Raw genomic sequence first — 17,092 nt, forward strand, 5'->3', positions numbered from 1 at the left:
CCAACATCCTCTTCTGGCTTGTGTGGGTACCTGTACTGATGTGTGCATACCCATACATATACATACACACATCTACACAATTAAAAAATAAAATAAATCTTTAAAATTAAATTATGGATTTAACTTAAAACATAAAAGATGAATTTTGTTTTACTTTTGAATTCATTTCTATTTTTTTTTTAGGGAGCTGGGAATTTCACCCATGTATTTCACTGTTGCTAAACCAGTTTTTAATAGCACCCCATTAAGGGGGTTCATAAACTAATTTGGCAATGACTTACTGAAGTAGAAAAACATACATGTCTAAAACACGTGCTACTACACAGACACCAAGAGCAGCGAGGAAACTATCCAAAATGGACGCATTTGCTGTGTTCCTGTTTTTTTTCTTTCTCTCTCCCTCCCTTTTGTTTCTTAATATTTGTCTGACATACATACATACGCTGTGTACAGTTAGCCGGGTAGTAACCGGGGTGGTAGTGAGGGTTTCTAGGTTATCACATGCCTGCTGAAAAGGTTCCAAAACCTCTTTGCAACTTACAGCCTTAGAGCTGTGATAGGCAATTTCTAAATAAAACACATCGCTGCTGACACACGAATTACTACGTGCAGGTTTCTGTGGGTTTGGATTGTTTTTATATTGTACGGAGACACCAGCTATATCTTAGTCTCTTGAGAAATATGAAACCTTGTACTCCAAATTATCCTGCCTACAAAAACTGTGAGATAGTGTTGGGGAAAAAATTAGGCAACTTGCTCTATAATGTTGGCTAACGGCGGGCAATTCACAATGTGTACAACCTACTTGGTTGAAAAGAATGAAAAAGAGTTACCAGGGAGCTGCAAATAGCTCAGTCCATAAAGCGCTTGTCATGCAAACGTAAGACCTGAGTTTGCTCTTCAGAACCCATGTAAAAAGTCAGACATGGCAGTGCCCGCCTATAGTCCCGATCTGGATCCCTGGTGCCTGATGGGAGCCAGCATTGTCTACTAAGCACACTCTGTGCCAATGAGACCCTGTCTCAAAAGAAACAAGGTGACTGGCTCCTCAAGAGTAATGCCTGAGGTTCACCTCGAGCCACCACATGCCTGTGCTCACACATGTACACACACAAACACATAGGTACATGGGCATGCACACAATAAAAGGATTATCAGTTGTTGAAAATTATAAATAATTTGAGGCTGAAGAGGTGGCTCAGCAGTTAAAGAGCATGTGCTACTTTTTCAGAGGACCTGAGTTCAGTTCCGAGCAGCCCTGTTGGACAGCTTACAACTGCCTCTAACATCAGCTCCAAAGGGATTTGATGCCTCTGGCTTCTGTGGGCACCTGCACTCGGGTGCACATACCCCTCATACACACCATGTGGATGGTGGGACCCAAACCCAGGTCTTTTGCAAAAACATCTGGTGCATTTAACCATTGAGCCATCTCCCGAACCTCTGGAGAACAGTTTGTTTGTTTTTCACATATAACTGTTACCTCCTTTTGAATCTTTGTTATTTTGGTTCAGTAGACAGACAAGAATTTCATCACAGTAACCTAGGATCCTATTTAGTCAAATGTTCAAATAATTTTTTTTTTGCCTTCCCCAAATTAGATCCCAAATGAATCTAGATCTCAAACTGACCTTGAGATTTCTGGAGGGGCAAAGCAACCTCAACAAATGTGTTCTTTTGTCTTATGAAATGAGTGTTCATTATTATAAGACTAATAAAGATTTATTTGTCATGTTGAATTGAGTACAACACGTGATCAAATCTTCTAAAAAAACTCCTAGCTTTCTCTAATCTAGACTATATTCATGTGGGGAGGTAATACGAATTTCATGACTTCTGCAGAAGTTCTACCACAGGCCTAGAAAATTTCTTTTCTGCAACACGTCAGGGCATCGTGCTATTCACCACAATTCTCACCATTATTTGCAAATGTTAGATGCTGCAGAAATAACATTATTCTCTTGTTACATAATCTCTGCTCTTTAACCACAGCAGCCCCAGTCTCTTGCCGCTCACTCAGAGGTGCTCTGAACACCAGCAGAGACATGAGGGGTCTGCAGCCAGGAAGCTGAATGAAGCGGATGCACAATCGAGTATGTATACATATATGTATGTGCTCACATGCATGTGTGTATGGCTGGTCACTGACACTTTTTAGTGTTTAGTAAAGTGAGCTTTCTAAAGTATCTACAGCCTATATAATGTCCTTGTCTGAAAAAAAATACACTCAAATTTAGTTAATCTTTCCTTCTAGATATAAATAGAATTTATCACCTGTGAGTGACTGCAAAACGGCCTACATCATTGGGCTTTGTCCTGATGATTGACATTTTGTCGTCAGTGTCAGGACCAGTTGAGTGCTCTATATAATTACCGTAGATGAGATTTCTCAAAACAAGTCAGCCAAACTGTTTAGTTAAACAAAAACAGTTCACTTTTCATTCATCTACTTCCAGACTTAAGGGGACAGGTACCGCTGTGGAAGTACTTGAGAAAACCTCTGAAAATCTGCAGACTATTGCAAGGAGTGGTGAAAGTTATGCACGCACCTCTGGTGGCTAACGACAGCATCAGCAATAGTAAAGAGATTCGTTTCCGGTGATTTCTCTGGGTTCTAGCAAACACAGATGATAGTTGAATGTGCCCATTGTTTGATGGTACCCATATATATTCATACGCTTTAAAAGCAACCAAGTGTGATGGCTCAAGTGTGATCCCAGCACTGAGTTGGGGGCGGGGGAGACAGGTTCAAGGCCAGCCTGGAATGCATATCAGGATTCAGTTCCTAAATGCTCCTGGGAATGCTAGGGAACAATAACAGTGCTTCTATTTAATGTGCAGTTTTCAGGAGCTGGTAGAGAAACACTGCTGTCGTTGTTTTCTAATCCCCTTAGTATTTTAAGTTTGGAAAATAAAATTTGAAAAGTCTTTTAATCTGTTGATATCACTATGTAAAGATGTGAAGTCTTTCTTGTTTTTATGGTACTAAAAATTCATTTTTTTTGGAACATCATTCAAATAAGAGTAGCACTCTAAGCTGGTGGAGGTAACACACACTTTTAATTCCAGCACTCAGGCAGCAGAGGCAGGTGGATCTCTGAGTTCAAGGCCAGCCTGATCTACAGAGCCAATTCCAGGACAGCCAGGACTACACAGAGAAACCCTGTCTCGAAAAATAAAAAAAGGAAACAAAACAAAACAAAAGAGTAGCACTCTGTTACATGCTTAGAGAAAAGGTATGTCTATATATGTATTTGTACACATACATATGTATGTTTATAACAGTAATCATCAAAGGAAAAGAGGCTATTAACATGAGGGGGCATGGGAGGGGGTTGAGGAAGGGTAGCTGGAAGGGGCTGGAGGGAGAAAAAGGGGAGGGAAAGTAATGTAATTCTATTTCAATTTAAAACATTCAAAAAGAGAAAGAACACATATAAATTTCAATAGTAATAGATAAACACATAATTTTGTCCAAGTCCTTAAGCTTGTAAGATCAAGCATAGACTCATAAAATAGCACCCATGGGGACAGGAAGACAAAAGGTACCCTCTACCCTCTACCAAGGCTAATGACCTGAATTTGATTCCTAAAATCCACATGGGAGAAAAAAAAGGCAACTGACTTCTAAAATTAGTCCCTCAACCTCCACACTCACGAGTGCACACACACATAAATAAATGAACAAATTATCGCTTAAAACATTAACTATTTACCTAGTCTCCTGGGTCTCCATGATCCCTTCTTCAGGAACAGCTGTCCTTGAAAACCACTGACGTTTCGCGTCTCCTTCTGCTTAAGGCTGGTGTGTGTTTCCTTTCAGTGTGCGCTCCGAGCGAAGCTCTTCCTGGCTGGTGAAAAGCCAGTTTCCTCCGGCATCTGTCATCATCTGACATCAGAAAACATTGTGTTTTGTGCCTGTGTTCTGTATGCTACTCTGGTCTGATAAGGTCGAGTTTTTTAAAGCAAACCAGTATTAGGTGGTTGGGAGTTTCCGGCTTTCCCCAGAGGCAAACTTAACTTCTTCTCATCTGAGGCACTTCTGTATTCCTTGTGGGAGGTGCAGGGTGAAGATGCTGTAGAGGTTCTGGGTAGGGCGTGGCCCACCCTCATCTCAGGAGCTAGAAAATACTTGCTGTTGAGAGCACTTCTCCAAGCTCATAAATTACAGGCATTTGGCTTTACTTCAAGGACCCTGAAAGAAAGAAAAAAAAATGGTAAAAAATAAGGAGAACACAAAATGTGCGCATTGAGAACCCAGCCTGCATGAAAGACAGCCAGGTCCTTGGCTTCGGCGACTCATTAAATATAAAGTATCATTGTGCTGCACCCCTGCCAACCAGCATGACATTCCCCCCTCCCCCGTCCCCAGCCTTCCAACAAGGCGCACACCAACAAACACACACGTGTTACTAGATACAGAGGCCTCTGAAATAGTAAACGTATCTATCTATCAACCTAGCTCATGTGTTCAGTTTCCCTGATTTCTTCCTACTGTGAATCCTACTTTGCACACAATATACCTTCCTTGAGGAACAACAGTCTTTAAAATCCAAACCTACAACTTAACACAGACAATATCTCATGTCTGGAAGACAAATATTAAGCTAGGTAGACGGTTGAGTGAGTGAAGTGTCTGTTGATCATGAAGACCTGAGTTCAGATACCCAGGACCCATGAAGAAAAGCATGGACATGTGGGAACCTACATATAGTATACACACAGGCACACACCATACACACACACACACACACACACACACACACACACACACACACACACACACACCAGAAACACTTGTCTTAGAAATAGAAACTGTGCCTGTTGCCTACTAGTCCTTAAAACAGCCTTGCTTTTTAAGAAATAAAATAGAGAAATGACAAACTTCTGCAACGATGTTAAGTCAGGACACAGGAGACCAAATTTTCTATTTATACAAATGTCACGGTTAGAAAATACTTTGTAATTTCAAAGCTTTCTTAGACATGGCCACATATAAGAGCTATCTGAAGGGAGGTGGGATTGGTAATATGTTAAGGAAATTTGGAAAATAAGTGATTTTGTTGAAACATGTTCCAGGAGGAAGGGGAGACGGGCTGAAGCTGTAAAGAATCAGCTCCTGGACCTTCCACTTGTGCAGCCCAGCATCTTTATTTATTTCCTTCTATTGATGATGCTAATGATAGAACCCAGGGCCTCATACATGCTTGGCAGGCACTCTTCCCCTATGTTACATCCCAACCCACCAACCTTTCCACTGGAGGAAACGTCTGCAGTAATAACCACTTATGCTACAGTGAGTCATCACAGGTTTTTGGATGACCAATAAAATCTAGAAAATCTCAAAATACAATGCAGTCCCATCCCTGAAAACAAATTCTCAGAGATTTGCTGTAATTACATTTTTTTACAGGGCATGCTGATTGGCGTTCATCAAAGCCAATCCGTGCAATTTTCAAAAGCTGGCCGAGAAACCGTTTTTCTTTCCTTAAACAAAAATGTTTTTGTTCCTTAATTGTTTATTTTAAATGCAACCATAACACAGAGCAGGCTCAGGCCTGCTAGAGTTTGGAGCTGGCTTGCTCCCTCTACAACACATGCTGAAGTTTCATCCCTGATGCAAAGCCCATAGAGGGAAGAGACTTAACCCAGCTGTGAGTTCAGAGGGGCCCTTGGGAGGTGAACTTCAAACGATTGAAGACTGGGTTAAGTTTTAATTTCAAGAGCTGAGAAGTAGGGTCATGAGATTAACCCCAAAGCGTAATATGCCCGTGATTGAATGCTAGAGCTTTTATCAGAAGAGGAATAGAACATAGGAGACTCACACACTCCTTGTCTCCTCCTACATGACGGCCTGTGCAGCCTTGGGACTCTGCCAGGAAGAAGCAACAAGGTCTCACCAAATGTGCCACTTGACCTTCAACCCAATCTGTGAGGTTTGGTAGACCTCTTTTCTTCATAATTTACCCAGCCTATGGTGTTGTGTTGGTAGCAACAGGAAATAAACTGAAGAACCCTCAGCTCCAGTAAATGTATTCTGCATGGAAATACTCCATCTCTATATGCAGAAACGCAGTACCATGTGCCACAAACAGAGAGCACCGAAAACTAACTAAAACGAATGCACAAGGATCTGTACATTCAGACTGGATACACATGCCCTCCAAAGACAGTCCTCACATGTGGATTCTTCATTAAAAATTGGGAGCAGTACATTTATGGGACAACTTATGGTCTTCGATGATTTTTACTCCGAAGGAAGAACGATTGAAGACTGGGTTAAGTTTTAATTTCAAGAGCTGAGAAGTAGGGTCATGAGATTAACCCCAAAGAAATGATGAATGGAGATGGGAGGGTAGTCAGTGAAGGGGGAGCAAAGGGGCTTTGAGAAACAGCACCTGTTGGTTCTGGAAAAATACTACTGCGGTTGGCCGACTCCGTGAGGGCTGATCACAAGGAAGCAGGAAGTTAGAATGAATGTGGAGGATGAAAACTGGGCCAGTGCACCAGAGCTCCATCAGAGAGGACCAGTTCCCTGGGAACAACAAATCATTTAGAGGACCTCTTGCCCTCCCCTACCTCCCTCAAAGGTAAGGGAAGCCATTGGTCCCTGTCATTTGGGAAAGAACAAAACATCACACAGCCTTCTGGAGCCTTCACACCTCTTGCGAATTCTGCAATCTCTTTGTGCCTAACTTTCCACATCTGTAAATCAGGGCTGTGTGACATCCATGAGCAGTGTCTCCATAAAAACCAGAACTGTGTCTGAAGGCACTCAGCAGTGCAGCCAGTTTGTTCAAATTCTAGATGCCACTGTCTTTGCTCATGTACATTACATTACATGTACCTATGAAATGGCTTCTGTCTACCAATTCACACACTTTCCCCAGGCCAAGGCAATGGGTGCCCTGCAACAGCCATGGGGGAATGAGGCTGGACGCTTCTCCTGGCCAGCTGCTGAATCAATCACTCATTTGGCTCCAAAATCTGGAGCTTCCGTCCACGATTGAGATTAGCACCGTGTCTATGCTCTGATCTCTTTGCCTTCTCAGCAAAAATATCCTATTTTGGCAACCTGAGCGTCACGGCAAGATTTGGCACTGTGTGGTTTCATTTGGGGAGTAGGAAGAAAGACATGCCAACTCCACTCTCTAACTGATGCAAAAGTGTCTGTGAATTGCGCAGCTTGAAATAAACAACCGTGAGTCCCGGTGTAAGGCACAATCACCAAACAACTGGCCAGGATCCCTTAATCCAAAGCTGTGCTTCAGTAGAGGTGAGCAGAAAATGAAGTAGAGGTGAGCAGAAAACGAAGTGTGGAAAACAAAAGGGATGTAGACTGCAATCAACTGAAATGAAGCATCAAAGTCAAAGCAGACCTCCTAGGAGTCAGAACAGACAGCTGGCTGTTACCATGGAAATGAGAAGAAGGGCCTTCCCACAAAAAATGTAACTAGGGCCACCTTAGTGCTTTATCCTATATAGGAGTCTGTGAAATTCCAGAGCCTTTTGAATAGACCTGAAACACTTAGGGCCGAGGGAAGTGAAGGCTCTGTGGAAGGACGTGGGTGGGATGCAGTGGCTGTCTCCTCCTGAGGCTCTTCATGGTGCTGCAGTACATCTGGGCAGCCGCAGCTCTCTGCAGTTTAACCTCTCAGAATAGCCTCAGTGGCCCCGGAAACAGTTGTTTAACCCATTTATAGCCAACAGGCATTGCACGGCACCTGGCCCCCTCCTGAGAGCAGGGTACACATTCATCTGTGGATGAGAACTGAAAATCCACACTGCCAAACCAAGTCGCAAGCAGTAAACCCCCAGGCATGGCAAACACTTGCCCTGGGATGTCTTCAACACAGAAACAAGAAGCCGCATGCAGGCAGACTTCTAGCCCTCCTCCTCCACTGAATTACCAAGAGGGACCACTCCACCCTCTTAGGGCAGAGCAGAGCATGAGTCAGCAAAGAATGAACAGGCTTGAAACAGAATCTTTGCAAAATGGAAAAGTTAGATGAATTCACCCTCCGAATCAACAAACCAGGATCTAGCATAGTAGGTACTGTCTGTGTCACAAATGGCAGTACTATGGGCCATCGGCTGTAGAAAAGGCCATGGTCACCACAGCCAGCTTTGGCCTCAGAAGCCTCTGCAATCAAATGCAGAAATAAAATGCATTCACACACCACCACAATGGGAAGCTGAAGGTGAAGGGTACTCAGTGTGCACACATGCACACAGGGATTTCCTTGGAACATACACAGTTGTGAAAATACCCTACTTCAGGTCACAGGAGCAAAACGCCCAAGTGTTTTCCCTGGAATTCTGAAGCCTGGTGTGAGAACCAGGCAGGCCTTTCTCATTTCCTTTGCTGCCAATTCCTCAAAGCTGTCTGGCTCCTCTCGCGCTTTCTGGATCACCGATACAGGAGGCATTCAATAATGTGAGCAATTCAGCCCATTGCACCAATGTGCATATAATCAATCTCTTTTCCAGGTCCTAAGAACAAACGCCTAGTTTTATATCTTGAATCAAATTCAAGCTGATCCCATGTCTTCGTGTTTCAGTCAACCAGCAGAGCTGACGTGGTAGGCAGGGGGTTCCGGGTCTTGCACTGGCCAAAAAAAAAAAAGCCATCTATACTCACAGATAAAATTTTACAGAAACATAACTCGGAAGCAAACTGGATGCCATATGGATAATATCTCTGTAAAGTTGCTAAGAATAACATTAAAAATGGTGGAAATCTACCAAATTTGACAAGAATTGAATAATTATGTACTTTTGGAAGACATAAACAATTCATTCACCTTTTAAAAAGCTGCCGCCTTGGAGAAGCCTACCACCATGTGCCACCACATGCCACCATGCCAGGGGCTTAGGCACCTGTGACCTAATCTCCAAAGTGGGGTTCTTGATCTGTTCTCAGCCTCATTTCAAAAGCCGGAAGCCTGGAGTGCCACTGCACTAAACACCAGAAACGCTATGGTGAGAAGCAGCTTTTCTGAACAAGCCTGTCTTTGAACAAATCGGCTAAGTCTTGGGCTTTTTTCTATTCTTTTTTTTTTTTTAAATAAGTCTGAGGAATATAATAATGAGTTGAACAAATATGTTCTTCAGGATTACAGTTTTCCTAAAGCAGTCACTCAGCACAGACATTTTATAAAAACACTGATAAATAAAAATCAAGGGGGTTTTGATAGGAAGCTGACATAGACTGAATAGAATTTACAGGCTGAGCTTCAAAATATAACAAATTCATAGCTTTAAGGGGAAAGCAGCTATTATTTAATCCGACAATTAAATTGTAAGACTTTAGAAAATGAAAGTTATAAATATATGTATACCTAGTCAAGTTTCAATTTCAGATAGTGACTAATATTTTAGCGTGTGTACGTCTTATCCAGTATTTCCTTTGTTTTACTGGGAAATTTTAATGGTTAAGTGTATCATCATGTTAAACAAGGGGAAACATTAAATCTACTGTTGTGTAGATGTTCACACAAATTCCAGCTACATACAAGATTGGCATGCCCGCTCCCTTCTAGTACTCAGTAATTTGATGAAATAAAGATGCTTATGAAATTTAAACCACCACTTATAAGGTGACTGACTTACTTTAAACTTTTATCTTTTTGGAAAAAGTGAAAGACTATGTAGACTAGGTAGACTAGGTAGATTGGAAGGAGAATTTTTTAAACAAATGTCTGTCAGGGCGCTACATTGCTATAAGGGAACCAAAAATGGCTTCACCCAAACCTGGCAATCACTATGCGCTCTCAGCCTTCCTATCACCCTAAATCCTACGTGCAGCGGGAAAACACCACACCAAGAACCAGAACTTGGGGTTTGAGTGTCTAAGAACTCGGAGATCTTCAGTGAGAAAAGCTACACTGAATCAATCTCTCCCTTTACATGTAAGAGTGTGCTGGGCTTTTATTGCATTTTGTATTTAAGCTGGCATTTTTGTAACCTACGGAATGGGACTATTGAGTTATTTCTGGTTTTGATCCCACAAGTGAAAAGTATTTTATTTGACTATTTCTGAGACAGTGAGGAGGGTCCAAAAAGAGCTGTCCAGATCATATACTTAGGACTCTAACGAAAGTTAAGGAGTTTCTCCCCCAAACCTTTTATCTTAGCGATGAGGATAAATGGTTTTCTGATGAGCACAAAGAGAAGTAAACAGAGCCAAGGCCACACTTTCTGGTCCCCAATCCTGCACTTCTTCCAGTTTCTCTGTGTTCCATCTCTCAGGGAAGGGTACAACATCTCCCTCCTAGACACTGAAATCCAGCACATGTTAAGCATAGACTTTAAAGACAAATAGCAAAGAGAAAGGAGGAAGACAGACAAAGTAGAAATTAAAAATAGTTATAGAATTGGCAATGCCTTTAAAGAGTGAACGGCCTCTGGGGCTGTCCAAGATCAGAATAGCAACAGGACATATTCTGACTTCCAATTTGGCACATTTGATCACATTTAACTGTCCTTACTTGGGTTCCTGATGGACATGGCCATTACAGTCATTGCTACTGCCACCATGATGTGTTTAGGGAAAGATATGCAAGAGGAATCAGCCTCCTCTTCCCCCAGAGAACAGTCCTGTGGCAGTGAGGAAATTTCAGCATTACTTTCATAGGTCAAAGATATAAAGACAGCTTGGTAGAACAGTGGATAGCATTTAGCCCAAAGCAAGAGTTTTTAAAGATGCACTCAGCCAAAAGTTCATTTCTAAATTCAGTTTTTGAAGGAGAACTAATATACAAAGTTATTTGGCTTGTTTCATAGATGAGTAGATAGACATATGTGTGTGTGGATGGATGGATGGATGGATGGATGGACGGACGGACGGACGGACGGACTGACGGATGGATGGATGGATGGATGGATGGATGGATGGATGGATGGATGGAATGGGAATGAATCAAATACTAAGTAGCCACACTCTGCCGAGTCCAAGCTAGCTATCTTTGCAAACATTTGGTGTCTCAATGATCCCACCGTCCTATGAGCAATGACCATCAGTGTCTTGGACAGAAGGGAAACAGAGACTGTGACTTCTGAGGGCCTGTGGCATGAAGATCAGTTGAGAAAACAAAGGACACTTCCTGTAAGCCTTCTTTGTTCTTCAAAAGCTGTGACTGGGTTTTTCTTCTTATGTGGAGAATAAGAAACATCAGAGCAGCATCCAGCAGTTCTTACAGCCGTTCTTTCAGGCTGAGCAAAACAGGAGGGGCACAGGAAGATGGAATAAGCTCGCTTGGTTCCTCTGAAAGAGGAAGTCTTGAGGATCTTGGGGGGAAACTTGGGCAGCCAACAGCGAAGAGAGATAAAGGATAAAGAAGAAAGTGGCAAGATGAAGGAAAGAAAACTGGTTAGTCATCAGTGAAACTCAGGAGACAGGGGGACACTCACACCGCCCTAATACACATCTGGCTGCCGGTGGGCAGTTCACAAATTTGTCGTATGACAAATAGATGAGACTGAGTGTGAATTACCTGGGTTGGTGCAGAAATAAAGAGTTTCCCATCAATGCAGGTTTGTGACAGCTTGTGCTTGCAAAACACCTGGAATCAACCCCGACCCTGTCTTTGGCGGAAATGGAAGAGACTTTTTTCCATTTTCAGAGACACAAGGAGGAAGATTAAAGCCAAAATTATCCTCATATTAGGCTTGAAGGCAACACTCTTGACTGAGATACTGACCTTGTTTTAAGGAAAACGCAGGCAAGCAAAGAGGACAGCAGAGTGGGAGAGAATTTTACTAAAATTACAGAACTCTTTCTAAGAATTTATTTACCAAAACGAAAGAAAAAACGAAAAATGGTTTTCACCAAAAGGCTTTCGAGTATCATTATATAAGTTAACCAAGAAACGGGCTGGTTAAGAACATGCTATTAAAATTAGGGCGACTACAGATTAAGCAATAAACTATTCTAAGAATACCACTGTGTAAGAGTCCGGACCCCACTCTTCATTACAGCAGTGGGCCCATTGTGACCACCCTCTACAATATGCAGTGGAAATTAAAAAGACAAAGCCTGCAATCAGAGCCCCTCTGGAACTAAGACCACAAGGCAGAGCGGGCGCCTCCCCAACCCGAGGGTGCAATGGTATGTAACAATTCCTCACCGATGCACCGCAGCCCCACACCACGGGGCCGCTGGAGCTGCTCTGTCCTCCCCGGGGCACAGATGCTGAGTACCGTGGTCCACAGCCTCGGGCTAGCAGCGGCTGCAGGGGCGACTGCGCCGCCCGGCTCCACCAGGATACAGCGTCCAATGCAGCGGCTCCTAGACTAGACGCACCGGAGGGACCCCCAGAGACTCGGGGAGGCCGTCATCAACCCGGCCGCTGGGCCTTTGTGTGTCTTTTGGACCATCAGCAGGTCCCAGCGTGACCGTCACTGCATCCAGCGCAAGGCCAGGAGAGTGCAGCAGTCACAGCTCCCCCTACCTAGCTGCTTTTTTTTTTTTTTTTTTTTTTAAAGAGATAGAACCAGATCAGCCTCAGATAATGCCATAATGCCACAGACGCAGTGTTATGGGTCCCTGAGGTAAAGAGTCACGGTGGAAGCTTTATTTTCTTCGTTTTGCAAAGATTAATTTTAAGGAAGTCACGTGACTTAAAACAAAGACACTCCCACAGCAGCTGGGGGAGCTTGGACCTCTCACATGGGCTTCCTCAGCTTCCTGAAGAGTTCTGAACACACAGTGCCGAGTCTGAAGATTCTATAATATGCCTAAAATAAAACAAAATGCTGCCGTGGTGATGCTTGTCTGTAACTTCAGCTCTTGGAAGGTAGAGGCAGGAGGATTAAGAACTCAGTCATTCCCATACAGAGTGAATTCAAGGATAGCTGGTCCCAAGATGGATAGATGGATGGATGGATGGATGGATGGACCGACAGACAGATAATAGGTGATAGCTAGATGATAGTACCATATTTGCAGATAAAACAGCACGCTGTGTGTTACATCCCATGGTGCCTTTGTTCACTGTTACATGTGGTTCCAAATATCAAAAAAAAAAAAAAAAAAGCATTCACTCAAAATGTGCTGCACATTGTCAAATGTTCTACAGTTGTAAACTGGTGCCAATGTTAATTGCTCCTGTCAATGTAATATTGAACACACCGGGGCCATAAATGTCTGCTTCTCACAAACCAGGGCATGGAGTCCCCAAAGCACCCGGCTTTGTGTGCAGATCTGCTGCACTGTCCTTGGGTGCACTGTGTTCTAGTTATAACATCAGGTAGAACATCCTGCTGCGTCCTATGAATGGGGAGTGTAGATCAGCTAAAGCTCCAGAGATTGGAAGCTCCTGTTTGCTGTGCCCTTGGGGAAATTACCTAATTCAGTTCTGCCAGCTCCAGACTGTACCAGCTCAAATGATGTCTCTGGGGAGAGGCTTCAGAAAGGGCACTCTTGCCTTGCCGTAGTCTGTCCCTTCCCACAGGGCCACTGAAGATATCAAAATACCAGTACTTCTTCTACACCATGGCCTCTGGCTGTTGTCTCCCTTCTATCTACAGCAAACCTTCTCTCAACCATACCTAGGAGCAGCCGCGTTCTCTTTTTTCATTCACAGTCCATCATGAAGCGGAAACCCTGGGGGATAAGGGTTTGAGACAGCTGCTCCACTGGATCTGCAGTCTGAAAGCTGAAAGCAGTGGATGAACAGTGATGAGCTTTCTCCTCTGTGTGCAGTCTAGGACCCGAGCCCAGGAAATGTTGCCACCCACTTCTAGGGGTGGGTCTTCCCACCTTAATTAACCTAACCTACATACCCCACCCCCCCAGAACACAGGCACACCAAAAGCCTTGTCTCCTGGGTGATTCTGGGTCCTGTCACATTGAAAGTAAACACAATTGGGTGAATATGGCTCTGTTCTTGGGGTAGGACTACATGTGGAATGCCCCCATGGCCCCTACCATAATGGGCACCCCTGCACATCATCTACTGTTACAGGATATTTTAACCCTGAGATTGTGTTATTTAATGGAAAAACCTGTTTCTAGTTATGGCATGGTTTAACCCTATCACATCCCTTTAAAAGATTAAATAAAATCAAACATAGATTGAGAGGCAGGGCAAGCAACCAGTTCCCCTGACACACACACTCAAAGCCATAGAGAGTGGGAAGAAGTCAGGAAGATGGATAGAGAAACTCACAGAAAGTAGTGAGGAGGGATTTCTGAGTTGGGTGGTCTATTGTGGTTTGTGATAGCAGAAGAGAATCTCTCTTTTGTGGAAGGCAGCGGAAGAGGAACCCCATCATCCTCTGTGCCCTCTGCTGGAGAAGTAGAACCAAGTCTCCAGCGATTCCATTTCTGGTGTCGCAGATGGAAGACAGCGCTGCCCTACATCTCCCACCAGCGGGTGTAAAACAGCCTGCACCTGCCTCCCCATGCACAGAGGGGCGAGCGAGCTTTCTCAGAGCTGTTAGCAATGTTGCAAGCATGTGTTCTTTCCAGATGACCAATGAAGAAGCTAATTTTGAAAACAGTGTCAGATAACAGCAACAAATGTGCTGTTCTCTGGGATTTTTTTTCTTTTTTCTTTTTTTCTTTTAATGGAGGACACTGGGTATCTCTACCATTTTGTTCAAATAACTGTAAAACCTGGAAAAGCTGTTGCTGCCACTGGAGTATAACATGCTACTGCTCTTTTACACACACACACACACACACACACACACACACACACACACACACATACCACACACACACACACACACACACACACACACACACACACAATTTGAATTTTTGAAATTTTAGCCATGCTGTTAACTTGGGCAAAACACATCCCAATTTACCATGTTGTGTTAGCATTACATAGAAATTGATAACCATATTGGCCTTGAAAATTTAAACTTATTTTTTCCCATTTGTATAAGGGTGACATACAGCTCTGAGTATGTGAGATACTGTCTACCTGAAGTTTGATTACAGAAACTAATAAAGTATTCTTCAAATTAAAAACATAAATGCACTGGATAAGGAACAGATTATTTATACCCAAATACTCACACCTGATTTTACTTTCTGCTCTAGTCTAAATGTCTTTCTCAAAACTTTATTGGAAAGTGAATCTCTGTGTGAGTGTTTAGAAAATGGGAAATTACTCCAACTACTGTGTCGGTGATGTCTTAGCAGAGACTAAGGTTCAGGGAGTCCAAAAAGATGGGGGGATAACCCAGTGGATTTGTGGCTTTCTGATAAGAGGGAGAGAGAGTTGAACTTGTGTACTCTGTCTTGCTGTGTGCTGTTCTGTCACTATGGAACCCTGCAGAGTCCCCACCGGCAAGGGCATGACAGCCTTCCTTCACGTACCCTCACATTCAGACCCACGAGCCAAATAAATCCTTGTTCTTTACAAATTATTCCACTTATAATAATAATCAGCTATGGTGGCAGGAAATGGACCAGGGCACTCCCTCTGAAACTGTGAAGGAAGCAGTTGTCGCTTCCCTGAGACAGTGGCTTCTGGTGGTCCAGGAGCAGCTGCTTCGGGTCACACAGTGACATGTGTCAGTGAAGCCCTCTACAAATGGCACCCCGGTGAGTGTTGTAATAAACTCATCGGTGAGTGAGTGTCTGGAATGTAGAGAAGACACCCTTAGGAAAACACCAGTCAAGGCTGGGACACAGCAGCTGCAGAATCACGTGAACCCTGAAGGAGAAGCCATTGAGAAACCAGGCCAGGCCAGCCAAGCAGGCTCAGCCTCCCCTCTGCACCTGCCCCAGCCCCGGCCCTTCCCTCTTCAGTCCGCTCTCTGCTCTGGACTCCTTTAGCAAATGTCTTGAGACCCCTTAGAACCGAGAGAAGTAAGACGGGTCCCTGCCTAGCAAAGTCCGGTCTCATGAGAAAGGGGGTCTCAACAGCAGCTGTGGCCTCTACAACTGTACATGTTTACCAAGTGCTGGGGACGAGCTACATAGAGGCAGGTGACAGGAAAAGATGGTTAAATATTCCCAGGAGTGGTTTTCACACACCAGAATATTACTCAAATACTATTTCTGTTTTCAAAATTAATATTCATTTCATTTGCTACAAGATTTAAAATCTGATTTTCCTTTAATTTGTAATCCAGTTTATAAATCTTATTTTAGAAAATGAATAGTAGCCCTCTAGTGAGCTTCAGTTCTCTACTGAGAAAACATTTACAATTAAATGATAAACAGTTCTACCTCATAAATGTAAAAATGCAGCCATCCTTGTAAGCACTATAGTTTAATAAAACCTCCCTGTGTACTTAAAAAAAACTCATAGGAATCAGATAAACATGTGATGCAAGTCACAAATGATCTTCAATGTGTATCGTTTGAGTAGAAATTGAACGCACTAGTGTGAGTTTGTTCAGCAGCACCATCAGGTTTACATGAATGTGCCAGTTTTAAAAATATTATACCTTTAAACATTACAACTGTAACTGACCCTCCACATCTGTGGGTTCCACATTCATGAAGTCAATCAACTGTGAATCAGAAACATGTACAAGGAAAAAAAATCTACTGTGAACATGTCCGAAATGAAGATGCAGATGGTGAGCACGTACCCAGTGAACACGAGCACGCACATAGTGAGCGTGTACACAGTGAACATGAACATGGACATAGTGAACATGTACACAGTGAACATGAGCATGCACATGGTGAGCGTGTACACAGTGAACACGAACATGCACGTAGTGAACATGTACACAGTGAACATGAGCATGCATGTAGTGAGCATGTACACAGTGAACATGTACATGGTGAGCGTGTACACAGTGAACATGTACATAGTGAGCGTGTACACAGTGATTAGCATGCACATAGTGAGCATGTACACAGTGAACATGAGCATGTACATAGTGAGCGTGTACACAATGAACACGTACATGGTGAGTGTGTACACAGTGAACATGCACATGGTGAGCATGTACACGATGATTGTATCCACAGTGAACATTACACAGCAAACCTATACACTGTTCTTTTCTTCTTAACCATACTCCCCAAATAAGACAATGTAACAGCCATTTACAGCTCATTGGCTTTTCTCATGACTGATAAAAACATCTGGCAGGAGCAACAAGGTTGACGTGA

General features: G+C 43.2%; 1 protein-coding gene across 3 annotated transcripts in view; it reads right to left on the reverse strand.

Moving 5' to 3' along the window:
• Positions 1-12,450, reverse strand: part of Sacs (sacsin molecular chaperone) — an 86,869-nt gene extending 74,419 nt beyond the window's left edge. For 2 of the 3 annotated variants that reach the window (XM_052733021.1, XM_052733019.1), the window contains exons 1-2: positions 12,129-12,444; positions 3,717-4,195 (exon numbers count right to left, since the gene is read on the reverse strand). In XM_052733021.1, the coding sequence (XP_052588981.1) occupies positions 3,717-3,736 (20 nt within the window). In that variant the 5' untranslated portion in view covers positions 3,737-4,195; positions 12,129-12,444. Of the gene's footprint in view, positions 1-3,716; positions 4,196-12,128 lie in introns of all 3 variants that reach the window. The other variant, XM_052733025.1, reaches the window with a different exon arrangement.
• Positions 12,451-17,092: the final 4,642 nt, after the last annotated feature.

The sequence above is a fragment of the Peromyscus californicus genome, unplaced genomic scaffold, assembly GCF_007827085.1.
Source record: "Peromyscus californicus insignis strain IS unplaced genomic scaffold, ASM782708v3 Scaffold_12__1_contigs__length_115047231, whole genome shotgun sequence".
NCBI lineage: Eukaryota > Metazoa > Chordata > Mammalia > Rodentia > Cricetidae > Peromyscus > Peromyscus californicus.